Source organism: Ostrinia furnacalis, unplaced genomic scaffold (genome assembly GCF_004193835.3).
Source record: "Ostrinia furnacalis isolate ACB-3 unplaced genomic scaffold, ASM419383v2 OfSCF3022, whole genome shotgun sequence".
Classification (NCBI taxonomy): domain Eukaryota; kingdom Metazoa; phylum Arthropoda; class Insecta; order Lepidoptera; family Crambidae; genus Ostrinia; species Ostrinia furnacalis.
The window spans coordinates 662,914-690,767 of NW_021133261.1; the positions used below are offsets into that span (position 1 = coordinate 662,914).

A 27,854-nucleotide genomic window follows, 5' to 3' on the forward strand; every position below is an offset into this window, starting at 1 on the left:
CGCCACTCAAAGTTCATTGACGCTAATGAAAATTGTCAATAACAAATTAAAATGAACTTGCCCTGTATGCTCGGTCTGCGGATCTGCGCAAGAAGGTGTTCATTCATAAAACATGCGCACAACGCTGCATTGCTACAAAATCAACTTCACTCCGTAGCTCTGGATATCGCGAAAAAATTATCTTTATTTCAATTATTTGCTGGCAATGCAGATAATTTCCTGTGTTTACGGTAAATGTCGGTAATCAGTGAAGTGTTAAAAATGTTTAGGTGATCTTCAATAAGACTTACGGGGACTACAAAGAAGATTTTTCAATTATTTAACCATCGCAGAAAATCGTAAGTTAATTAAATATTTTATTATACGACTCGAAACGTGCAGATACTGTACGAGTGCGTTTACGGTATTTGTATTGTTGCGTTTTAAAGCTACTGCGGCTTTGTTAGAACGTCCTCTTCACGACATTATCCAGCCTATTCAATCTTTTTGCTTCGTAATGTTATACAATGACAATGGTTAATAAAATAGTCCTGAATAAAATATGTAAAGCATCACGGTTATTCTAGTTAATTTGAAGATATTTTAAATAATCCTCAATATGAACACAATATTTTCATTTATTTTGATCTCGCAGTTTTTTTTAGTAAATAATTAAATGTGCAAATTTCGGACCGTACAGTCAAATGTCATTTGAAAAACTCTGCGTCACTTCCGTCAGTCAGTTGCCATTTTGTTTTTGAATCTTTGAGACACTTGTGCGGATTTTCGGCGTGTAAATTTTCATAAATTATTAGTTAATGTTGATTTGTATATAATTGTTTGTTATGTGCCATAAAACAATGGAGTTGGTCTCTTCATGTGGTAAGGTTTTATGACTATTTTTAGTCAGTCTGGCTGTTAAATGCGAATTCTGTAAGTCCAATATTTCAGCACCACTTTAATTAAAATTTAAAGAGAATGCGCTGTTTTCTACTATGCAAATTAATCGTGTTTAGTCCCAAATATTCATGCAATCTATGTTTAAGCCATTAATCACGTCTACTGGTTTAGATTTCTAAAATATTGAGAAATATATCGACCTCACAAATAGTGCGTAGTTGCAAGAAAATAGTCTACGGTACATTCCTCAATTTAAGAAGAAATGCTTCTTTTAACATCTGGTAGTTATTCCTAATTCATGTGTTGACAGTTTATCTTATCATTGAGCAATTTTCAATGTGTCGGCAGATTGTAAACCTGCGCCATTTCACGATTCTCATTCACCATCAGTCAAATCTTTCGAAACGTATCGATCGACCATGACTATGCGTTTGTTAGCCATTTTCTGCGTGTTGGGTTACACTATCCATCAATATAATGCAAAAGCAACGAACTTGTTACTGTTTACTGTTTCTGTATCAAGTTTTATGCCAAAGCATCAATAAACATGTTAGTGGTTTTGGCGAAATTTTGCTACAAAGCAAGAAAACTTCTCTTGATTTTTCATTCCCCAATGCCCCAAAGTGTATGAAAGTGAAAGGGATGTGTTACTGAAAGCAAAATGTGTTTTAAATTTTATCAAACATATCATACAAAAGATGATACAAATTCTATGTGAGTAATTAATGAATAATATTCATGCTATTCATTCTATTATTTGAGGGTTAGTTAGTTTTTTTATTATGAACATTAGTTCAGAAGCATCAATATTATAATTATTTAATTTTATACTCTGAACTTCACTTCAAGGAGTATCAAGGCATTACAGATACTTTTTGTTAATGCCTTAATAGTATTATTTTTTGTATTATTTTGTTTCTACTCGTGCTCTGAATTGATGACTTATATCTATGAATCTTATCAGGATTCTTATTAGAAAAAGTCAATAAAAGAATAAACTGATATGCAGTTAATGAGGATAGGTTGTTTTAGAAATTAGTCCTTGTAGTATTTGGTAACAATATTTCATGACAATACAAGACCTTTAGGAATCCAAAATGTACATACGACTTACATGAAAGTGGGCAAAGGAGGATTTCATCAAAAACTTTTTCTTAATACCAAGGACCATTGAAGAATTATGGTTGAGAATTCTCCACCATGCCAGTAATAAACCTATTCCAACATCATTTCGTACTAAAAATTATAATTTCTGTGATATGTGTTCGGTATATTAAAACAATTTAATGTTTACAATTCGTTCACCCATCGTATAAGCTCTGCTTAGTTTATGCCATTGGTCAGAATATTATTATTGAATTAGTGAAATAATTTTGTAACATAATGCCTGTTTCTTTCTGCTACCTTTATGAGGTGGTCAATTCACCTTATGAGTGAACATCCCATGCTGCATTTTCCGGTGTGTTCAGAATCCAGGATTCAGAATGTAGGCCGCCCCCAACAGGGCAATATGGAAATCATTGGGGAAGGCCTATGTTCAACAGTAAACTTACTGTATCTCAATGGTTCCCAAAGAGGGGGGCGCGCCCCCCAGGGGGGGCGCAAAGACCTTCGAAGGGGGGCGCAAAGACCTTCGAAGGTGGGCGCGGGCCATCTGTAAGAAACCTGCGACCGCTGAGAGAATGCATTCCAGACTTCTCGAAATAAATAATCTTTACTGGAGGAGGGGGGGCGCGGGATTTTTTGTATGGTCGAAAGGGGGCGCGTTTCAAATAAGTTTGGGAACCAATGCTGTAGCTGAAACAATGATGATGAATCTCTTTCCCAGGCCATGGACAACGAACAACCCCACCAGGAGCTGGTGAAGTGCGTGGTGGTGGGGGACACGGCGGTCGGCAAGACGCGGCTGATATGCGCGCGCGCGTGCAACAAGCACGTGTCGCTCTCGCAGCTCATGACCACACACGTGCCAACCGTGTGGGCCATCGACCAGTACCGGATCTATAAGGACGTGAGTGTCAGACCAGGCGCAGTAGCGTAGCGTAATAGGCGCGCGCGTGCAACAAGCACGTGTCGCTCTCGCAGCTCATGACCACACACGTGCCCACCGTGTGGGCCATCGACCAGTACCGGATCTATAAGGACGTGAGTGCTATGGAGAGGGCTATGCTTGGTGTTTCTTTGCTAGATCGAATCAGAAATGAAGAAATCCGTAAACGAACTAAAGTCGCTGACATAGCCCGACGGATTAGCAAGCTGAAGTGGCAATGGGCAGGGCACATAGTACGCAGAACTGACGGCCGATGGGGCAGCAAGGTTCTGGAATGGAGGCCGCGTACCGGAAGGCGCAGCGTGGGACGTCCACCTACAAGGTGGACCGACGACATCGTAAAGGTAGCAGGGAAACGCTGGACGCAGGCCGCTACCAATCGATCAACGTGGAAAGCATTAGGGGAGGCCTATGTTCAGCAGTGAATGTCCTATGGCTGACATGATGATGATAGTGATGATGATGATGAGTGTGAGACCAGGCGCAGCCAGGAGACGCGGCTGATGTGCGCGCGCGCGTGCAACAAGCACGTGTCGCTCTCGCAGCTCATGACCACGACGTGCCCACCGTGTGGGCCATCGACCAGTACCGGATCTATAAGGACGTGAGTGCTATGGAGAGGGCTATGCTTGGTGTTTCTTTGCGAGATCGAATCAGAAATGAGGAAATCCGTAAACGAACTAAAGTCGCTGACATAGCCCGACGGATTAGCAAGCTAAAGTGGCAATGGGCAGGGCACATAGTACACAGAACTGACGGCTGATGGGGCCAAGGTTCTGGAATGGAGGCCGCGTACCGGAAGGCGCAGCGTGGGACGTCCACCTACAAGGTGGACCGACGACATCGTAAAGGTAGCAGGGAAACGCTGGACGCAGGCCGCTACCAATCGATCAACGTGGAAATCATTAGGGGAGGCCTATGTTCAGCAGTGAATGTCCTATGGCTGACATGATGATGATGATGATGAGTGTGAGACCAGGCGCAGCCAGGAGACGCGGCTGATGTGCGCGCGCGTGCAACAAGCACGTGTCGCTCTCGCAGCTCATGACCACACACGTGCCCACCGTGTGGGCCATCGACCAGTACCGGATCTATAAGGACGTGAGTGTCAGACCAGGCGCAGTAGCGTAGCGTAATAGGCGCGCGCGTGCAACAAGCACGTGTCGCTCTCGCAGCTCATGACCACGACGTGCCCACCGTGTGGGCCATCGACCAGTTCGTTCGTTCGTTCGCTTCAGCCGAATGACGTCCACTGCTGGACAAAGGCCTCCTCCAAGGTTTTCCACAATGAACTGTCCTGCGCTGCCCGCATCTAGGCTCTTCCCGCGACCTTAACCAGATCGTCGGTCCACCTAGTAGGAGGCCTGCCCACGCTACGTTTTCCAGCCCGTGGTCGCCACTCGAGAACTTTTCTGCCCCAACGGCCATCGTCTCTACGAGCCATGTGCCCCACCCACTGCCACTTGATTTTAGAAATTCTGCGAGCTATGTCGGTCACTTTGGTTCTCCTGCGGACCAGTACCGGATCTATAAGGACGTGAGTGTCAGACCAGGCACGTGAGATTCTTCAGATTGTCGATCCACAGAAGTAGTGGGCTTTTTTTGACATGGAGGAAGGTAAACGGCTACTAGTTCGTGATAGTACGTAAGTTCGTAAGTTTTTTTTCTAGCTCAAATAATAAGCAAATGGAATATTATTTATAAAAATTTTTCATTACTACATAAACTCTATTATTTAAGCTATCTAAAAAACCAAGTACCAACATTGTGACGCCAAAAATGAGAGCAATACGAAGCTTCAAACTCTCAGAGAGCCAAAAACAGCCGAGCGGCTTGCAAAGGTTGCTCTCACCGTAAGGTTAGCGCTCCAACTTCTTAAGCTTATAAAAAGGCCAAGGAACGTCTATTTAAATAAAACTTGTAATAGTGGTTTCATGTGTTCCTTGACAATTGATATGGCTTAGAAAAAAGTTATATGAAAACGTAGAATTCCTTTAAAATTGCGATTAATTGACTCACGAAATAGCGTACATATTATTTTTCGGGTGTCCCCTATTTCGTAACACTACCGATTCAAGGATATTATGGATAACATTTTGATGCTTGGTTTTTAAATAATTATTTATGATAATTTAAATGTCCCCCCACATTTCTAATGGTTATATAAATATTTTCACATATCGCTAGAAATAACAAATCTAAATTTTATGGGTACGAGGGGGGGGGGGGGGGAAAGTTTCCCCGCCCTAAATTTCTAATGGTTATAGAAATATTTTCACATATTGTTAGAATTAACAAATCAAAATATTTTACTAGACTCACATTATTTCTTATGAATATTTCAGGTAAGTAATATCGTCAATTTCACATAATTATTTTATTCTAAATTTTTATTATCGTTTTTAAATTTATTAAACCCTTAATCATTATTAAAATATCTTAACTGTATGCATAAAACCTTATCCCGAAATAGGGGACATGAGTTCACGAACTTAGAAACAGAGCAAAATTTTGTCACGAAACAGGATCCAAACAAGAGGTCCGCAGAACAATTAATTAAAAAAAAAGTTCAAACTATATAACTATAAATTATGTATTAACTTACTGTCAAAAGACCAAAGTTTAGCATACAAAATCTTTCATACTGATATCATGCTTGGTTATTTTTAAATAAAATGTTAAAGTCGTAAGAGCCTTAATATACCGAAGTAGGGGGCACTTACCTGAACTGTTATTACGCACTGTCACCACTGTCGGGGGACAGGGTGGTGTGTGGAACTTCCAGGGCTCTGAAAAGGGCGCTGCTGCATCCTGAAAATGACGGGGTATACCCACTAAAACCTCCGCGCCGTTCTGTCATCGCCCGAGAGTGGAAGGTGTCTTAGACTTCCGCGACGTAGTGATAGGTCAGTTCACACTACGTCTTCCAGCCCGTGGTCGCCACTTGAGATCTTTTCTGGCTCAACGGCCATTAGCTCTACGAGCTTTGTGCCCCTTAAGTTCGGCGTTGTTTGCTTTTGAAAAATGGTAAATTCTTGTCGACAGGTACTCGAAAGATCATGGGAAATTGTGGACGGTGTGAATGTATCGCTGCGCCTTTGGGACACCTTTGGAGACCACGAGAAAGACAGACGGTTCGCATATGGAAGGTAAACCATTATTCCATTATGATTTTAATTTATAATTACAACCTATGTAGGTATACTAATTGATGGGTATTTTTCAGGTCCGACGTGGTGCTTTTATGTTTTTCTATCACCAATCCGATATCACTAAGGAACTGCGGGGCAATGTGGTATCCAGAAATAAGGTAAGACGTTAACTTTAACTTCTTATACGACAAAAATATTATAGTTCTAACTCAAAAGACTATTAACTTTTTGTCTGGAAAATGTATGTCCGCGACATGTATATGAAGCAGAGATGTTGCAGATTTTGCATTCGGATGTTTATTATTTGGTTTTGTAACGTTAATATAGATTGTTCCATCCAAGAAGACGCGCCCCACCAATTTTTGGTCAAGGGAAGCGCGGGGTGCGGGGTGTCCAAGTGCCATTATTGTAGTGTGCGTGTGCACTCATAGATAATTTAGCGTGTATAGATAAAACACATCAGTGGAAGAATAGTGGGGGGCTACTCCGAAAAACGTTATCAGAAGTTTCGAATGTTTTCATCCCTCTCACGCATAGCGAGATGCCAGCATGAGCGACGGTGGCAGGTAGACTCAAAACGGCGTTTCGGAGTAGCCCTCCTATGTCGAAACCTATTTTGATAAAAATGCTCAAGCGCAGTTTTGCCATAACACTCCTTCAATATTTCAGGCGCTTCTGTCCAAACACACCGATACTGCTCGTGGGATGCAAGAACGATCTCCGCTACATGTACCGCGATGAAACCTACTTGAACTTCTGCAAAGACCGCAGCCCTTTTATTAGGTAAGCTTTTGCAACAGTCACTTTAATTCTTATGCGGGACACAAATTGTGCAAATATTTTAACTATATTATACGTTCTTCAAGCGTTCTATCGTGCGTGATTTATGCTTTCTGTGCACACGCTTTTGGGTTGCAATCTAGACCTAAGCATTGTTTTATAATTGTACTTTTTAATTGCAGTTACCTATTTGTACTATTATATGTTTTCATTGTCACCTGTTGTGTATGCCTTTAATAAATAAATAAGTACGTTTTTGGTACAAAAATCATCATCAACTAAACCACCTGAATTTCCACAGGGCGCCAAGGAAGAGTGACCTAGTAATGCCCGACCAAGGACGAGCGTTGGCTCACGAGTTCGGCATATACTACTATGAGACATCAGTCTTCACTTACTACGGAGTGAACGAAGTGTTCGAGAATGCTATAAGAGCAGCGCTGATCGCGAGAAGACAGCAGCGGTTCTGGATGACCAATCTGAAGAGAGTTCAGCGACCTTTGCTGCAGGTATTTAATAGAATGTAAAAATCTTTGTATTTGACAGATCCGGCTCGAAGGACCACAGTTTGTCGTAATCCTATATTCAGTAGTAAATTGATTGAACAGGCAGCATGTACACAGTGTCCAACTGAGAACGCTTTTCATTTAAAACGGTTTAATTCTATTAAATAAAACAGAAAGGTTCTTTTTAACTATCTCAACCTTGTTAGATTTCGCAATTATTTCGTGTCAAGATCCGGCTCGAAGGACCACAAGATTAGATATTTAACTTTAAGGCGGAACCGTATTATAATCGGTCTGTTTTTCTTCTACAGGCCCCATTCCGACCACCGAGACCGATGGAACCAGAAGTGGCGGTGGTGAACAGTGTCTACTTAGAGAACATGACAACGCTGCTACGTCAACAAGTGAGTAGAGTTATAGGTGGTTCAGATGACCTCCACAACATAAAGATAAGAATAAGAATAAGAATAAGAATACATTTATTTGCTTAAAACACGGTATATACAGATGTTACACAGAAAAATGTTCAGTCATGTTTTGCTTACACGAAGCATGCAAATATTGATTGTGGGCCAAAAAACCCAGTCATGTTAAAGGTACATACATTAGTGCTAAATATTGTTACATGATCATTATATTCAAAACTCTCGGTCATTAAGGAACTCTGTGACACTATAATAGTTTTTACTTTTAAGCCATCCACGCAGTTTATTTGAAAATTGGCTAGAATTTGATGTTTTTATACTTTTTGGTATTTTATTATATATTCTAACACACATTGCTACACAATTTCGGTTATATTTCTCAGATCTAGGTATGACTTCCAGAACAAGTCTATCTGGGTCTCTACGGGTTCGCAAATTTATATCGCAGACTCTTTTGAACAACGTAAAATGTTTCTTGACAAAAGTACATATTTCTAAAATATACAAAGACGGTAATGGTAACAAACCAAACTCTAGAAATAAGGGTCTACACGATTTGTCGGATGGTATCCCAGCTATAGCTCTAATACATTTTTTTTGCGCGATGAAGGCTCTATTAAAATCTGTACTATTTCCGATACAAGTAACAAATTACTTATCTTATTTTCTCTTCTTTTCCAGTATTTCTCGGACATGGTGATCATATGCGGAGCCAAGGGCTTCCCAGTGCACCGTTTTATGATGGCGGCGGCCTGTGAGGCGTTCCACCGACTGTTGACCACAGACTGCGTTAGTCTGTCCGCTGAGCTGGCCAGGAGTTCGAGTGAGAGCAGCATGGTAATGTGTGCTTTATGTTACGTAGCTGAGGGTTTATTTTGCGAGCCTTTGAGGCATTCCACCAATGAGGGCTATCGTTTTTATACTTAACAGTTGGCACCCCTGGCGATTGACAGGACCTTACTCTACAGTGGCGCCATCTTGATGAGTGCAAATGCGATAGTCCTCCTACCACTTTAGCGCTCACCAGTTGGTGCCACTGTCTTCGCTACTAGCAAGTGACAGGACCTTACTCTACAGTGGCGCTAACTGGTGAGCGCTAAAACGATAGCCCTCATTGCGTTAGCTTGTCTCCTGTCTCCTTCTAGCGGCGAGGAGTTCCAGCGAAAGCAGCATGGTAATGTGTGCTTTATGTTATTGTGTTGAGGGTTCATTTTGCGACAGCCTGTGAGGCGTTCCATCGACTGTTGACCACAGACTGCGTTAGTCTGTCAGCTGAGCTGGCCAGGAGTTCGAGCGAGAGCAGCATGGTAATGTGTGCTTTATGATATTATATTTAAGGTTCATTTTACAAGATCATGATAAGGTGCGAAGACAAGGGTGGTAGTCTGTCCGCTGAGCTGGCGAGGAGTTCCAGTGAGAGCAGCATGGTAATGTGTGCTTTATATTATTGTGTTGAGGGTTCATTTTGCGACAGCTTGTCAGGCGTTCTATGACTGCGTTAGCTTGTCTGCTGACAAAGCCAGGAGTTCGAGTGAGAGTAGCATAGTAATGTGTGCTCTATGTTGTTGTGGTGAAGGTTGATTTTGCAAGATCAATGGATTGTTTTTCCGCTTTCTCTTGACTACAGACTGCGTGTCCGCTGAGCTGGCTAGGAGTTCGAGTGAGAGCAGCATGGTAATGTGTGCTTTATGTTATTACGCTTACGGTTCATTATGCGACAGCCTTTGGGGCATTAATTCGACTCTTAACTACGCTGAGCTGGCGAGGAGTTCGAGTAAGAGCAGCATGGTAAAGTATGCTTTATGTTATTGAGTTGAGGGTTCATTTTACAAGACCATGATAAGGTGCGAAGACATGGGTGTTAGTCTGTTCGCTGAGTTGACCAGGAGTTCGAGTATGAGCAGCATGGTAATGTGTGCTTTATGTTATTATATTTAAGGTTCATTTTACAAGACCATGATAAGGTGCGAAGACATGGGTGTTAGTCTGTCCGCTGAACTGGCGAAGAGTTCGAGTGAGAGCAGCATGGTAATGTGTGCTTTATGTTATTGAGCTGACGATTCATTTTGCGACAGCTTGTGAGGCGTTCTGTGACTGCGTTAGCTTGTCTGCTGACAAAGCCAGGAGTTAGAGTGAGAGTAGCATAGTAATGTGTGTTCTATGTTATTGTGGTGAAGGTTGATTTTGCAAGATCAATGGATTGTTTTTCCGCTTTCTTCTGACTACAGACTGCGTTAGTCTGGCCGCTGAACTGGCTAGGAGTTCGAGTGAGAGCAGCATGGTAATGTGTGCTTTATGTTATTATGCTTACGGTTCATTTTGCGACAGCCTTTGAGGCATTAATCCGACTCCTAACTACGCTGAGCTGGCGAGGAGTTCCAGTGAGAGCAGCATGGTAATGTGTGCTTTATGTTATTATGCTTACGGTTCATTTTGCGACAGCTTGTCAGGCGTTCTGTGACTGCGTTAGCTTGTCTGCTGACAAAGCCAGGAGTTAGAGTGAGAGTAGCATAGTAATGTGTGCTCTATGTTGTTGTGGTGAAGGTTGATTTTGCAAGATCAATGGATTGTTTTTCCGCTTTCTTCTGACTACAGACTGCGTTAGTCTGGCCGCTGAACTGGCTAGGAGTTCGAGTGAGAGCAGCATTTTAATTTGTGCTTTATGTTATTATGTTAATGGTTGATTTTGCGACAGCCTGTGAGGCGTTCTGTCTGCTAAACTAGCGAGGAGTTCCAGTGAGAGCAGCATGGTAATGTGTGCTTTATGTTATTGTGTTGAGGGTTCATTTTGCGACAGCTTTTGAGGCGTTTCACCGACTTCTGACTACAGACTGCGTTAGTCTGTCAGCTGAGCTGGCCAGGAGTTCGAGTGAGAGCAGCATGGTAATGTGTGCTTTATGTTATTATATTTAAGGTTCATTTTACAAGACAATGATAAGGTGCGAAGACAAGGGTGTTAGTTTGTCCGCTGAGCTGGCGAAGAGTTCGAGTGAGAGCAGCATAATAATGTGTGCTTTATGTTATTATGCTTACGGTTCATTTTGCGACAGCTTGTGAGGCGTTCTGTGACTGCGTTAGCTTGTCTGCTGACAAAGCCAGGAGTTAGAGTGAGAGTAGCATAGTAATGTGTGCTCTATGTTGTTGTGGTGAAGATTGATTTTGCAAGATCAATGGATTGTTTTTCCGCTTTCTCTTGACTACAGACTGCGTGTCCGCTGAGCTGGCGAGGAGATCGAGTGAGAGCAGCATGGTAATGTGTACTTTATGTTATTGTATTTAAGGTTCATTTTACAAGACCATGATGAGGTGCGAAGACAAGGGTGTTAGTCTGTCCGCTGAGCTGGCGAAGAGTTCGAGTGAGAGCAGCATGGTAATGTGTGCTTTATGTTATTATGCTTACGGTTCATTTTGCGACAGCCTTTGAGGCATTAATCCGACTCCTAACTACGCTGAGCTGGCGAGGAGTTCGAGTGAAAGCAGCATGGTAATGTGTGCTTTATGTCATTATGTTTAAGATTCATTTTACAAGACCATGATAAGGTGCGAAGGCCTGTGAGGCGTTCCACCGACTGTTGACTACAGACTGTGTTAGTCTATCCGCTGAACTGGCCAGGAGTTCGAGTGAGAGCAGCATGGTAATGTGTGCTTTATGTTATTATATTTAAGGTTCATTTTACAAGACCATGATGAGGTGCGAAGACATGGGTGTTAGTCTGTCCGCTGAGCTGGCGAAGAGTTCGAGTGAAAGCAGCATGGTAATGTGTGCTTTATGTTACGTAGCTGAGGGTTTATTTTGCGACAGCCTTTGAGGCATTCCACCAATGAGGGCTATCGTTTTTATACTTAACAGTTGGCACCCCTGGCGATTGACAGGACTTTACTCTACAGTGGCGCCATCTTGATGAGTGCAAATGCGATAGTCCTCGTACCACTTTAGCGCTCACCAGTTGGTGCCACTGTCTTCGCTACTAGCAAGTGACAGGACCTTACTCTACAGTGGCGCTAACTGGTGAGCGCTAAAACGATAGCCCTCATTGCGTTAGCTTGTCTCCTGTCTCCTCCTAGTGGCGAGGAGTTCCAGCGAAAGCAGCATGGTAAAGTGTGCTTTATGTTAATGTGCTGAGGGTACATTTTGCGGAAGCTTGTGAAGCGTTCCGCCAACTCCTAACTACGCTGAGCTGGCGAGGAGTTCGAGTAAGAGCAGCATGGTAATGTGTGCTTTATGTTATTGTGGTGAGGGTTAATTTTGCGACAGCCTGTGAGGCGTTCCACCGACTCCTGACTACAGACTGCGTTAGTCTATCTGCTGAGTTGGCGAGGAGTTCTAGTGAAAGCAGCATGGTAATGTGTACTCTATGCTATTGCATTGATGGTTCATTTTACAAGATCAATATCCTTTTTATGCTTCTTGCTAAAGTGTGCCTTTAGCGTTTGGGTCGACGGTTCATTTTGCAAGATCAATTTATTAATGTCCTTCTTGGTTACTCTGATATCGAATAGGCTTGGGGCTCTGACATGAGTGCACAGTAAATTGCACCCTGCGTTTTAAGATATTAGAACACAGTTTGTTGTTGACAGGTCAGCAGTATGGGTGAAGCAACGACGGGTGACTTCAACGAAGATACTGAATACCTCATCAGACAGGATCAAGCGAAACAAATGAGGTAAGTTCGAAATCTCAAATCAACTAAAGAGGACATACGATAATGGATGATGGAACATCAAACTAAAGTACGGCCAACGAGAAGCGATACAAAATGTAAAAAAACCCAATGTCATTGTCATTTGGAATAGTAGGGGTGGGTTGCACCACCTATCTTTCACGGTAACTATGACGATAACCGGTGCTTTTTGTATGGAATTTGACAGATTTTTGAAGTTTGTCAAAGTTAAAGTAAGGTGGTGCAACCCAGCCTAAGGGTTTGACTTTGACATATTTTGGCGAGAGAACGAGACATTACGACAAATACACAAGATGGGAAGAGACAGAATAGATTGTCAATTCGTAAGTCAAATCGACCTTTTGTATCGCTTCTCGTTGGGCGTACTTTACTTACCTGAGTCATACTAGATTGGGACTAGACGTGCGCGCCGCGCCGGCGCCGCCGCGCCGCGCCGACTTCGGAACGCGCCGCCGCCGCCGAGAAATTCTCTCGGCGCGCCGATGATGGCCGAAGCGCGACAAATTAATCGAATTCAGCCGAGCTGGACCGAGCGTTCACGAACGTGTGGCTGGCGGGGAAGAGCGGGGCGCGGGGAGGGTAAAGACGCGAACTTTTTATCACCGTGTTGTCATTCGGTCGCCCGTCGCCCGCGCCATTTTATCCTCGAATTGCTTTAACGGAGGTTATAATGCACATTTACGATGGCTTCAGCTTTAGCTACATTTAATAAAACAAAAGTGAAACACTTCTCGACATCAGTTTTATATGATGCCAAATTTGGAGGGAAAAAAAAGCCTTTCGCCTTTTAAGCGAACTTGCTAGGTCTATGCTAGCAATTCCAGCCACCAGCACACCTAGCGAACGATTGTTTTCCATTGCAGGACTTACTGTTACTGCAAAAAGATCACAACTGAACCCAGGATGCGTGAATAAAAATATTTTTATTCATAATAATTACGAGTCATGTAAAGAACACACATAGTAGTTAGTGATTCCCTAATAAAAGTTTTCATTCGGTCATAACACAATTATTTTTCTTTAATTTAGTAACTCAAAATTCTCAAATAAGTACCTACTGCTGGATAGGAGCTAGATTTTTTTTTTATTAAAAAAAATACCCACGCCGGCGCGGCGCCACCACGCCGACCCCGACAGGTCAGCGCGCCGCCGCTGGATAACAGTAGCGCGGCGCGCACGTCTAATTGGGACATAATAATATGACGTGAAAGAGTATACAAGTCTGAAGTACATCTGAAGTCTCGCTGACGTTTGACGTAACAGAAGACCCTTCTGTGCCGCTTCCTTACTTCAGGCACTGATTCAGTTATACGATAGATCCGTAAATTACTGTAGCATCTTACTTAGACAACTAAGTAAGATTAGACCTTTACAAACAGGTGCTATTTTTCGATAAGATTATATAGCCTGATGTGTCAGTAAATATCAAACTGATGGCATTAGATATTTTGTTACATAATTAGCAGGCTTATGCCCGTTTTCACCATCAATCCCTAATTTTTAAGTGACCCCTATGGTAACACATAACAGGCATTTTTTTTCATAGGGGTCACTTAAAAATTAGGGATTGATGGTGAAAACGGGCATTAGCCTATCTAAGCTTTATCTCATTAGAACACTATTTAACAATGTGATCCTACTTCCTGCTAATAATAAATGCGAAAGTCTGGATGTCTGGATGTTTGTTACTCTTTTACGCAAAAACTACTGAACGGATTTTGTGGAAACTTTACATATAGGCTATAATTTATGACGATATGTGACAAACTAAACATCAATAAATAAATAAGACGTGGGTAAAAAGCGCCATCTATCGTCATTGGTTAAAATCTACAGCGACGTTGATAAATATTCATGCGGGGGAAGCCGTGAAACGCCATCTATCAATATCATTAGTGATTAAACGAGCTCCACGCGTACGAAGTCGCGGGCGGCCGCTAGTTTGATTATAGTGGCATTCTTACCTACCCTTATGTTTGTTGCAGAGTGTGGGACCAGATCAAGCGCCGGTCGTCGTGTCAGATCCTGCCGCTAAGCGACAGCTGTAAGAAGCCGCCGGACCTTTACAGGGAGGTCAACCACCCTGCTATCATCTCTATTAGAGTTGTCAAGGTACTTGCTCACTATTTTATTTGTGTAGAATTAGTTTAAGTTTTACACATTCGCTGTCACATAGTATGAATTTTCGGCAGCGCGTCGGTCGCACTGCTAAATCGCCTAAATTTTCATATTTAGACGCTCTTAGGATTTTGTACTAATAAAATGCCAACGGGACGCTATAATACTCGTCTTCAGCTTCGTTGATCTTAGTAGGTAGACTATTTCGGGAATAATTCCACCTCTCTATTCTATAATTTATTACAGCGGCAACTCCTATAAAGCCAAGATTTGGTCTCCAATGAAACCCAACAAGCAAATGTTGAAAGTTTTACAGAATGTGTATTTCTGTTGTCACTTTTTACTAAAAATCTAATAAAGTGAAATATGAAACTTATAAAAAACATGTATTTTTGGTGTTATTTTTCGATTTAATTTACGAAAATATTAAATAGAAAGAATAAAAGTACAATAAACCGCATATCAGACTGTAAACGCTGTTTAACATTGCACGAAGTTAATGGAACCCTTCTTGTCAGACTCCCATTTGACCGGTTTTCATGTGCATTTAAATGTCTCATGGTCTTCATCATCATCATCATTTCAGCCATAGGACGTCCACTGCTGAACATAGGCCTCCCCCAATGCTTTCCACAATGGCCGGTTGGTGGCGGCCTGCATCGCAACCTTTATGTGGTCATATTAATCATTCATACCAACACAAAAAAAAAAACTATAAATTCCAACTTGGAGTGGTCTACTTATGTTTTTACATCATTTTTTGCCCCCTTATCTCATGTTTACGTTATCGGCGGCCATTAACATGCAGGTACTTGAAATATATTCTTCCTCTCTTTCCTTCTTCTTATTGATCCTTGAAGAGTTAACATGGGTTTATTCAATATTGTTCTAGTGTGAAAAAATCCAGCACGCCACATCGCAAACGCAGACAATAGTGACTATGAGCAAGCTCATCTCACAGGCTGTGATGCAGGAAATCATCAACTTCGTCTACACCGGCCAGCTGGACAGCGCGGCCTTCAAACAACAGGTAGGGTTTGTTCTATACATTGATATATGAGACTTCTATGTACCACTAGAATGCTGTCTTGAACTGAGATACTGGTCTCTAAGAGAGGGCTATCGTTTTTATACTTAACAGTTAGCACCCCTGGCGATTGACAGGACCTTACTCTACAGTGGCGCCATCTTGATGAGTGCAAATGCGATAGTCCTCCTACCACTTTAGCACTCACCAGATGGTGCCACTGTCTTCGCTACTAGCAAGTGACAGGACCTTACTCTACAGTGGCGCAAACTGGTGAGCGATAAAACGATAGCCCTCATTGATCCGTAGGAGAACCAAAGTAACTGGCATAGCTAGCAGAATTGTCAAACTAATGCAGTCTACACACCCAATACGCGGACCCGCTGAAATAAATCGTAGACATTTTTGTTGGTGGTTTAGCCGGCGCTTTTACATCTAGTTCAAATTGAAAAACTTGTCGGCAGCACGCCATCAGCAATTTTTTTGGTAGTTGCTATAAAAGAACTATCAACGTGACAACCGTTGACGTGGGTTGTATTTCGAGTGTTGGGGGGGCAAGTAAGCAATGATTATTATTGACATGATTCTCGATGAGCTCGTAAAGCATAAAGCCGTTGGGGAATAAAAGTCCTTGTTTATGTGATTTGGTTATTTCATTATTATTTCTGATCAGTATCTAGTTACATAGAAGTCTTAACGATAACGAGCAGCATAATATCTATCAAGATTTGAGCAAATCGAGTGATTGGATCCCATCAATTTGTTGTCAGTGAGCCAATGTCCACTGTAAATGATGTCAATACATACATTATTCAAATGCAGAAATGTTTTGTTTAGTAAATGAAAAAGGTAATTTTGTTTATTTAAAACGTACTTAATTGCCGAATATCCAGCTTTGCTTTGTAGATTTGGTTATTAAAATCTCTTATAAACTTTTCAATAAGTAAAGTGAGTTTTAATTAAACACTTTTTCTTAATATCCTAATTTTATTTAATGCTAATTTAATCACACTGAATTCTAAATATTTAGTATAATCTTGAGAAGCTTTTCTGAGTGTTCTTATATTTACATTTAATTTTCAATATAATAAATCCTCTTATTATATCCGCTTAAGCTTTTATTTATAAATAATAATAAAATTATTAATTCAAAATAATATTTCTACTATTACTATTTTTCTAAATAATCACAATTTCTGCTTACGTATTTTATTATTTGTTTAATTTTCCAAAGGATGATGGGCATATTGGGCGTTAAACCAACAGAAACAAAAAGTATACTAAATTAAAGCTTAATACTAGTACTTCATTTCATAGTATGACAACAATCCTGAAATACGCGGGGATACGGAGATAGAGGTCGTTGAATATGCAAGTTTCCATAGTATTTCACATCACATTAGGGTAATAAAAATAGTATTAGGTCAATCAGATTGCTTTTGTCGACCATATTGAGAGTATTGTTTGTGTATTGTATTGTATCTTACTATCGATTCTATCGATTTAGTAAGTATGTATACCGAATAAATCTTAATCGATTATTCGATTGCAATAATCGATTATATTGCTGAAAATAAGGAATTGAATTAACAATCAAATGATAGTAATGATGGTAATCAATAAAATCGATTAATCGAATTGTAATCGATAAATCGTTATTTAGCAATATCGATTAATAATCGATCCGTGATCGATTATGCGACAACGCTACAACTCAACTGGTAGAAATCCCATTGAAACATGACTGTGTTCATGTCATTTCTCTAAATGGTACCTAGGATGGTCCTACGCTTATAATGTAGAACATGGTTTAAATATACCATTTGTTGGCCCCACTCCTGAACTGTTGGACATAATAATGGATAAATAACTTAATGTATTTAAAATGTAAGTAGATAAGTATATTAATTAATAATATTTTTTGTTTGCGCAATAAAGTACCTATTACTATTACACATTATGTCAATTTCCAAGCAAACCCGGGAGTTTTTGGTAGTTATTTATATGAAAATATATTTCTGATTTTAAGTCCTAACAAATAATAGTAGTTACATTTCTGTTGGTTTTACGCCCAGATTTCATAGAAAAGTGCCCATCATCCTTTACGCTGGATCTGTGTATAAATTTAATATAAAATAACAATAATAAATTAATAATTAGTGTTATTAACAAAAATAAATTGTATAATGTCTTCTGCAGTCCGCTGCTATCGGATTACTACTGGTAAATTTTACTATTATAATAATAAAAACGCATAAAATCATAATTATTAATTTTTTATCATTATTTTTTATTAAATTTTTCGCTCACGCTATCTTCGTAAGTATTTTATATTGTTTGTATTCCATTTGTATGTTTATTTATTTAAATCACATCATGCTTTCTAGTAGCACGTAATACAATAGTATAGTTCCAAAATACTGAACTGTCCTATCCATGACATTGACAGTGGGGCGCCACCGTCAATACCGGATCGCTGGTTCCGATTTTTGCCATATTGGAAACCATATAGTTGAACGATGGTAGCGTCCCCCTGTCATTGAGTTTGGTTGGACAGTTCAGCGTGGCTCATCTATAAGTACCCGATAGAGCTAACTGCGCACCTCTTTTGAATGCGACTCTCCCTCCACTCACCCGTACACCTCCCCGCGTTCGCCCCGTCCGTACCAGAGCGCTTATGTGACGTTACGGCAGCCAGATGCGCAGTTAACTTGACCGGGTTTGTAGTAAGTAAATTATTAGAAAATTTTGCTAAGTTGGTTATTAAAGTCTAGAACAAGAAATAGAGCTGAGAGTGTAATATCTACATTATTACAGACTATGGCACATCAAGCTACACAAAGTAGCATCTTATGAAGTTGCAATAAGTGTCATTTTTCAACAAAAATATAAGCTGATGTAGATTGTATATATCGTTTCATCCACCAAGACGCGCCCCACCAATGTTTGGTCTCGGTCGCGCGGGGTGCGGGGAGTTTGATCCGAGCAATCCGAGCGGCATTATTGTAGTGTGCGTGTGCACTCATGGATGATTTAGCGTGTACCGATAACACTCGAACATTAGCGGAAGAATGGTGGGGCGCATGTTCGTGGATGAAACGATCTATTGATCCGTTTTATGTTTTCTAACACTTATTTTTGCGCGTGAGTAACGTGAGCTCAACGCAAGTACTTATGTTGAGAAATATGCAGGTTTTATCACTAGTATTTTGCTAAACTGAATAATAGGTATGATGACATCAGAGTTATAAAAGAACGTTGGTTGATTGGTGGGGTCAACAAGCCTTTTTTAGCTACATACCATAAAGATACCTTTGCATTAGAACATTATTTTGGTTCAATAGTTATTCTTGAAACATAAGACTTTTGAACACTTAATTTCTGAAACCTAGTCAACCTTTAGGGTGTTTTTGATATCGTGCGGTTTTTCATCACGCAATAGGCATGCGTGATACCAGCAAGTGCCATTTTCATACATGTAAAAGTGCTTTTTAAAAGCCTACTTGCATAAATAAATGAGTTTTATGAGTTTTGTTTATTGTAAAGTGTGGAGGGGTGAGGGGACGCGGGAAAATCACGCGTCCGTAATCCGCACGGTATTAAAACACCCTTAACTTATGTAAAGTATTTTTCATTGGTTTTGAACCTTATGTTTTATCTTACTAAAGTTCACAATACGGTGGCATCAGTTCACACCCTAAAGCCTTGATCACACGTACCGAGTAAACGGGCGAGACAGTAAAATGTTTACTCGGTCGAGACAGTTGGGTGAGCGAGTCACATACTCGAGCGCTCGGCCGAGCACTCGGCGTAATGTTCATACACACCGAGTACTCGGCCGTTAGCACTGTCTCGCCCGTTTGCTCGGTACGTGTGATCAAGGCTTAACTGTTAAATAGAAAAGTATTCTAGCTTTGGTTTTGAACCTTATGTTTCCTTACTAAAGTTCAAAATTCTGTGGCATCAATTCTGCCACCACCATAAAGGTATAAGGTACAGATATAAGGTAACATTGACTAAACAGGAGATCCGGCAAGCGGCGGAACTGCTCGGCTTCCACGAGCTCACGAAGCTCAGCCAGTTCATCCTGGACCAGCACCTGCTCTTCGATAAAGGGTTCATGCTACAGTTTCATACTGTGAGTAATTATTTCTTACTTGTTACCAAGGCAGATGTTGTAATGTGCAAAGGAGAAAGTACACAATATATGAACAAAAAACCCATCACCCATTTAGTCCCAATCGATTCTGGGTTTTTTTCGGACCATCTGTTTTGACTATGTCAAACAATTTTCGCCCATTTAAAAATTCCATGGAAAAAAGTTCTGATTTATCCAAATTCGATAAAACTAAGTGATAAGAGGAAGATTCTGTCCTGCAACTCTTTTCAGATCTACACTTTGGACTCCAATGAAGTCCAATCAGTGAAGGTTGAGTAGTCGGGAAAAGCTTTAAATTTTGAGCCTACAACGAATTTAATCAGTACAATATAGGAGAAAGTTGCATTCATACTAATCATTATCATGCCAGTCTCCGCTGTAGAAGAACAATCTTCTTTATTTTACCAGATGCAAAGGGTTTAGCCTACAGTCCTTACTCGCTGGCCAGAAGGCTTAGGGAGTACATATATTATTATAAACAAACATTTTGAATTTACATTTAATTTTCCAACAGCCCCTCCCCCAAAGACTTCGCGATATGTACGTGGAAAGGAACCTGTTTGCTGACGTGACTTTCGACCTGGATGACGGGATACACCTGGCCCACCGTGCCATACTGATGGCCCGCTGCGATCCTATGAAGGCCATGTTCCAAGGGCACTTCAGGGAAAGCACTTCTAGAGTGGTGAGTTTAGCTGTTGATTAGATACCATCATTAGGTCATTTAGTGTCCACTGTAGGACCACGACTTTCAAATGTGACGTGACCTTCGATGGCCCGCTGCGACCCTATGAAGGCCATGTTCCAAGGACACTTTAGGGAGAGCACTTCAAGAGTGGTAAGTGTTTGACAGGAGTAATCTTACTTCTCTTTCCCACCATTGCGATTCCTGTGTAGTGGGGGTGACGGCTTGACCTCCTGCCTAATATAACGTGATTTTGACGATGGGATAGACCCAGCTCACCGCACCATACTGTAGTTCGCTGCGACCCTATGAAGGCTATGTTCCAAGGACTAAACTAACTCGAAAGTAGCGAGTGTTCTTATTGATTTGATTTCATCATCATTGTTAACGAACTAAACTGGCTGACTTAGCCGAACGGATTAGCAAGCTGAAGTATACATAGTACGTCGAACTGTCAGTCAAATGGGGTATCAAGGTTCTGGAGGCCACGTACTGGCAAGACCTTACAAAGGTTCCAGGAAGACGCGGGATGAAAGCCAGTCCGGCCAGTCTGGAAGGCATTCGTGGAGGTCTATGTTCAGCAGTAGACGTCCTATGCTCAAATGATCATGATGTTATATTGAAAGTCTATATGTTTCATTACGCTAGGTAGTGATCAACGGATTAACAGTCTTATGCCTATGTAAATAAACAATCTATTACAAAAATGTTTCAGATTTCCTTCCCCGGGGTAAAAATGTACGCGTTCCACATTCTCTTATGCTACATATACTCTGACAAGATACCCAAGGTGGAGCCTACAAGGTGTCTGGAATTACTGGAGCTGGCTAACAGACTCTGTATGAACAGACTCGTCAACTTGGTGGAGGCCAGGGTCATTGACACGCTGCAGCATCAGGACAGGTAATATTATAATATAATATGTACTTGTCGTTCGTTCGTTTCAGCCCAATGACGTTCACTGCTGGACAAAGGTCTCCTCCAAAGATAGTTACATGCTAGCCTGCACCCTGGATGTAACCACATCTCTACAATTTACCATAGAAACAACTGTTCTGGACCCAATCACTAGACTGTAAGACGTAGTGTGAGCAAGTTTCCCATTAGGTGGACCGACGATCGACCGTCGCGGGAAGCACCTAAATGCGGGCACCGCAGGACCTGTCGTTATGAAATAATAGAGGAGGCCTTTGGTCATTCGGCTGAAACGACGAACGTCAATGGAAACAAATGACGATCTAGTTCTTGAATTCAATTGACTATTATTTTATTAATTTCAAGTTAGTCTTATGACATAAAATTTATTTTGTTTGCAGGGTTTGTGGCGATGATGACCAAGTGGTGGAAATCGCACTGTCTTTGCTGGAACCTGTAAAGGTAAGAATCAATGTTCACCCGCGAACAGAATATTGCTTTCCATCGTTAATAGACGTGTGTCAGCAATTTGCCTTCCTCCATTGGAAGTGACACACAACATAATTATTGATGTTTGATTCTATGATTTTGCGCATTCTGCAATTTTTATTCTGAACAGCTTCTAATATTTAGCTTATTTTATTGTCGAGCTAGCGGTATACTTTACAAGTTTCTATATGTATATTTTTTTGTTATTTCTCAGCTCCACAACGCACACAACTTGGCCGAATGGTGTACTTGGCGGTTGTGCGGCGCTTACGACCGAGTTTGCCGCGCGCGACATTTAAGCCAAGCCTCGCGCGACTACTTGGCCGATAACCGCTGGCCTCCTGTGTGGTACGTAGTCTTGGCTTGTGTCTAACCCCACTGCAACTTTTTTTATGACTTATCTATAATTGACACCAGTGCAAATTCTGCCCTCTAAAAAATAATAGTGTTGGTACGTAGACGTAGCTTGTTGTGACCCCATTACAGTGAATAGTTACACTCCCTACCTTGTGATTCACCTTGCTTATAATAGTTGCAATTCATGAAGGCAAGTGACACACACACACACACACACACACACACACACTGACACGCGGTACAATAGAGATTAGAATAAGTTCCACTTAAATATTGATAACACAAGAGCGGTGTTTCCTAACACAAGCAACTGTATGCTTAAAAGGAAACTCCAAACCCTGTATGTTATTTAATGTAATTTTGTAATGAAATAAAATATTTTGTATTTTGTATTTGTATTTTTGTATTTTAAGTGAGCTTTACATGTGTGGTAGCCACCACATATGTAAAGCTCGCTACCTACTGTTTATTTTTCAAAAGTTTAGATAGACATTACACTACTGTTATGTGCTTGTTCAAGTAAAGTTCACTCGCCTTCGTGAGTTGCAAGAACAATGCCTTGTATGTGACTAACCCTAAATCTTGTATCCACTATTGCAATGAGAACTGCTGTATTAGCGTTCACTAATTGGCGCCACAGGCGAATGCCAGTTGGCACAAATACGGTCGCCCTCATCCTGCTTCTCTGAACAGAGCCATGTTCGTGACAGATGTAATTCACTACATCCTTTTACATAAATACTTTGCTGTATTAAAGCGATCACGAAATATAGCATGACGTCATCACAATTTTCTTTTTTCCTTCCTGAAACGTAAACCTTAAAATACAGTATGACATCATCTCATCTTCTTTCCTTCTTTATTCCTTACCTGTGTCTTTCCCAGGTATGTGAAAGAATACGACTACTACCAGAAGTGCGTGAACGAACAAACCAAGGAACAGAAGGAGCTTCGCCCCACCACCTCGGTCCAGGCAGCGCAGCAGACTGGCTGTCTGTGCTTCACCAGTAAGTGCTACACCCTTTAACAGTTATAACATAATAAACATTTTCATTGTTTTTGTACCTTAAGGCAAACGAATAAGGTTCAAATTCTTTATTGCTATTCCACGCGTTAAATAGTATGTTCAAAATATAGTGGGAACTATATTCCCACTGCGTATAAAAAGTTAAGTGACCTCTTCCATCATCATCATTTCAGCCATAGGACGTCCTCGTCAAACGTGAACATAGGCCCTAATGATTTCTAGATTGGCCTGTTGTTAGTGACCTTCATCTAGCGTTCTGTCAGCTCACCGACACGTAAATTTTTTTTAAGGCGTAAACCCTACGGGTGTCCATATCGGACTGCCAAGGGTCGATAGTTAGCCCTATGCCCGTTTTCACCATCGATCCCTTAAGCGTTTGCTAACTAAATATCACTTTGGTTAAACGATCGCCTAAACTGCCCACTAACTTAAGTTCGTTTTCACCATGCTATAGTAAACCTAAGTAGGGACTCTTTTGTCAGGTGGCGTTTCTTCGTGCGCCTAGTGACATTTGAAAAACCGGTACTTTCCGATAAAATATTTTATTGGGAATATCTTACGTATTTCACAGAAACAAATGAAATAAAAGTAAAACTAAGAAATAGTTGACCAAAACTGATGTCTTTTTGTATTTTTGAGTTATTATTAAAGACAAAAAAGATATTTGGGCTATTATGTAATCTGTGGTTTGGGTGCATAATGTAATTCCTTTGCCTTAAAAAAAGTAAATGTCAAGATGACTGCTGCACCACAATAAATGAAAATAAAAATGTACATATTGATTTTGATAGATATTTTGTTGAGTTCTGTGTGTAGTTGCGATTTAACGATAAAAACGACAATGGAAAAAATAAATGAAGCAAATTTTTCCCTCAAGGAAAAAGATAAATTGGTTATAATTTTACTTGCCCACAAGGATACTGTACGAGCCATGGACCTATAGGTCCATGGTACGAGCACGTCAGCATCGACCGCGACGTACGTGCTAGCCGACTGGCCCATGAACCCTCAACGTGCACCGTAGGCATTCTACACCGACGGCACATTGGACTGGACACATTGAATTGTGTAAATCTTATTAAATATGTGTAGTTTATTACTGTTAATAGCATAACAGTAATAAACCAGATATCAACCGTCCGCGTTGTGTTTCATTTACCCCCACTGAGGCCAAGAAAACCTTAGTGCAGCCCTCCTTCCTATCAAATCTTTATTATATTATATAATTATAAGGTATTGTTAGGGCTCTAGGGACTACAAACGAAGCCAGAAATATAGCTTGGTTATGAGATAAGTTATGAGTGACCAATATCTAATACCGTATGTACCTAATCCTGTATTATTATTATGTGGCCGCCAATGATATTATAGTTATATACCTAATATCATTGGTGGCCGCCTAAATAAACTTGAGTGAAAAAGTGTTTACACTGTCTCAATTGCATAAAAAGCTCCAAAAAATCATTTAATTCAGTTTCCATTCTGCCGAATAGGCGTGATTGACAATATAACTGTCACCTAACACTTAGGCGGCCGAAAATCGGGCCCCTGTTTTAAAGTGATCCCATAAGGCCTAAGGTGTCCCTTATGTGTTGGTGAAAACGAAATTCCTGTTAGGTATTACCTAATATTATTTAAAGGTCGCTTTAAAATTAGGGATTGATGGTGAAAACGGGCATTAGGCTATTGTGTTGTAACCACTAAGTGCTTAGCTTGTGCAATACAAATTACTTAATTCTTTTTAAAAAAGGCCAGCTGGTGGTACATGGTGTCATCTTTGTCTTTTTGTAAACGTTCTTAACCCTAAACTTTCGCAGGTAAAGTCCGTCGCTCCAGCGAGGCGGCTCCCGACGTGTCGACGGCGCTGTGTCGCACAGACGAGGGGCCGCAGCCGGCGCCCCAAGCGGCCCTCTGACACTTGCCTTACTGGAGGTAACTGCACACTTAAGGGTGCCCTTAACCCTTAGCTCGCATGCCCCGGATCAAGTCCCCGGACCGACGAGGCGCCCCAAGCGGGCCTCTGACACTTGCCTTACTGGAGGTAACTGCACACTTAAGGTGCACTTAACCCTTAGCTCGCATGCCCCGTAGCAAGTCCCCGCTCCAGCGAGGCGGCCCCGGACGCTTCAACGGCGCTGTGTCGCTTCGACGAGGCGCCCCAAGCGGCCTCTGACACTTGCCTTACTGGAGGTAACTGCACACTTAAGGTGCACTTAACCCTTAGCTCGCATGCCCCGTAGCAAGTCCCCGCTCCAGCGAGGCGGCCCCGGACGCTTCAACGGCGCTGTGTCGCTTCGACGAGGCGCCCCAAGCGGCCTCTGACACTTGCCTTACTGGAGGTAACTGCACACTTAAGGTGCACTTAACCCTTAGCTCGCATGCCCCGTAGCAAGTCCCCGCTCCAGCGAGGCGGCCCCGGACGCTTCAACGGCGCTGTGTCGCTTCGACGAGGCGCCCCAAGCGGCCTCTGACACTTGCCTTACTGGAGGTAACTGCACACTTAAGGTGCACTTAACCCTTAGCTCGCATGCCCCGTAGCAAGTCCCCGCTCCAGCGAGGCGGCCCCGGACGCTTCAACGGCGCTGTGTCGCTTCGACGAGGCGCCCCAAGCGGCCTCTGACACTTGCCTTACTGGAGGTAACTGCACACTTAAGGTGCACTTAACCCTTAGCTCGCATGCCCCGTAGCAAGTCCCCGCTCCAGCGAGGCGGCCCCGGACGCTTCAACGGCGCTGTGTCGCTTCGACGAGGCGCCCCAAGCGGCCTCTGACACTTGCCTTACTGGAGGTAACTGCACACTTAAGGGTGCACTTAACCCTTAGCTCGCATGCCCCGGAGCAAGGCCCCGCTCGAGTGAGATTGCAGAATAGCTACGCATGCCCCGGAGCAAGGCCCCGCTCGAGTGAGATTGCAGAATAGCTACGCATGCCCCGGAGCAAGGCCCCGCTCGAGTGAGATTGCAGAATAGCTACGCATGCCCCGGAGCAAGGCCCCGCTCGAGCGAGATTGCAGAATAGCTACAACAGAGGAATCACTCTGCAAACACATCTTCAACCCATTTTCTACCAAGGCGGAGCGGAGTGCAACAAAACGGAAAAGTGTCGGGTGGAATAATTTTTCTATAGGATTTGACAGCGGCAACGGCGCGGCGCAGAACGGAGCTCAAAAATAATGCAATCTGATTGGTTATTCACTCCACTTACTCCGCCATGGTGGAAACTGGGCCTAAGGAAATAGCGGTTTTAAATACTCACTCGCTTGACAACTCATGAAAGTGCAATTTAATTAGCTTAATACTAAGAACCTATCGGTATATTTACGAAAAATTTTCGGTTCGTTCTATCGCTTATGTCAGTTTGTTTCTTTCGAGACTGTAATAATCTAGAATAAGTCTCCTTTATTGTACCTTCCCCTGTCGCCTCTCTCCTCCCCTTGTCGCCTCTCTCCTCCCCTTGTCGCCTGTCTTATTCTCCCCCTGTCGCCTGTCTCGTCTCCCTCTGTCGCCTCTCGTCTCCCCTTGTCGCCTGTCTCGTCTCCCCTTGTCGCCTGTCTCGTCTCCCTCTGTCGCCTCTCGTCTCCCCTTGTCGCCTGTCTCGTCTCCCCTTGTCGCCTGTCTCGTCTCCCTCTGTCGCCTCTCGTCTCCCCTTGTCGCCTGTCTCGTCTCCCCTTGTCGCCTGTCTCGTCTCCCTCTGTCGCCTCTCGTCTCCCCTTGTCGCCTGTCTCGTCTCCCCTTGTCGCCTGTCTCGTCTCCCTCTGTCGCCTCTCGNACACTTAAGGTGCACTTAACCCTTAGCTCGCATGCCCCGTAGCAAGTCCCCGCTCCAGCGAGGCGGCCCCGGACGCTTCAACGGCGCTGTGTCGCTTCGACGAGGCGCCCCAAGGGATTGATGGTGAAAACGGGCATTAGGCTATTGTGTTGTAACCACTAAGTGCTTAGCTTGTGCAATACAAATTACTTAATTCTTTTTAAAAAAGGCCAGCTGGTGGTACATGGTGTCATCTTTGTCTTTTTGTAAACGTTCTTAACCCTAAACTTTCGCAGGTAAAGTCCGTCGCTCCAGCGAGGCGGCTCCCGACGTGTCGACGGCGCTGTGTCGCACAGACGAGGGGCCGCAGCCGGCGCCCCAAGCGGCCCTCTGACACTTGCCTTACTGGAGGTAACTGCACACTTAAGGGTGCCCTTAACCCTTAGCTCGCATGCCCCGGATCAAGTCCCCGGACCGACGAGGCGCCCCAAGCGGGCCTCTGACACTTGCCTTACTGGAGGTAACTGCACACTTAAGGTGCACTTAACCCTTAGCTCGCATGCCCCGTAGCAAGTCCCCGCTCCAGCGAGGCGGCCCCGGACGCTTCAACGGCGCTGTGTCGCTTCGACGAGGCGCCCCAAGCGGCCTCTGACACTTGCCTTACTGGAGGTAACTGCACACTTAAGGCGCCTCTCGTCTCCCCTTGTCGCCTGTCTCGTCTCCCCTTGTCGCCTGTCTCGTCTCCCTCTGTCGCCTCTCGTCTCCCCTTGTCGCCTGTCTCGTCTCCCCTTGTCGCCTGTCTCGTCTCCCTCTGTCGCCTCTCGTCTCCCCTTGTCGCCTGTCTCGTCTCCCCTTGTC

General features: G+C 42.6%; 1 protein-coding gene across 1 annotated transcript; it reads left to right on the plus strand.

The window, feature by feature from the left end:
- Nucleotides 1–775: 775 nt before the first annotated feature.
- RhoBTB (Rho-related BTB domain containing) lies at nucleotides 776–27,157 on the plus strand. The gene is made up of 25 exons (XM_028310549.1): nucleotides 776–861; nucleotides 2,708–2,890; nucleotides 5,975–6,078; nucleotides 6,156–6,239; nucleotides 6,751–6,864; nucleotides 7,163–7,370; nucleotides 7,679–7,771; nucleotides 8,474–8,629; nucleotides 12,371–12,456; nucleotides 14,460–14,586; nucleotides 15,485–15,622; nucleotides 17,819–17,842; nucleotides 19,644–19,757; nucleotides 20,293–20,463; nucleotides 21,179–21,366; nucleotides 21,780–21,840; nucleotides 22,082–22,215; nucleotides 23,110–23,231; nucleotides 25,069–25,154; nucleotides 25,327–25,441; nucleotides 25,492–25,590; nucleotides 25,641–25,739; nucleotides 25,790–25,888; nucleotides 25,939–26,037; nucleotides 27,060–27,157. Exons 2-25 carry the CDS (start codon nucleotides 2,711–2,713, stop codon nucleotides 27,155–27,157), a joined length of 2,799 nt encoding a protein of 932 aa, XP_028166350.1. The 5' UTR covers nucleotides 776–861; nucleotides 2,708–2,710.
- Nucleotides 27,158–27,854: the final 697 nt, after the last annotated feature.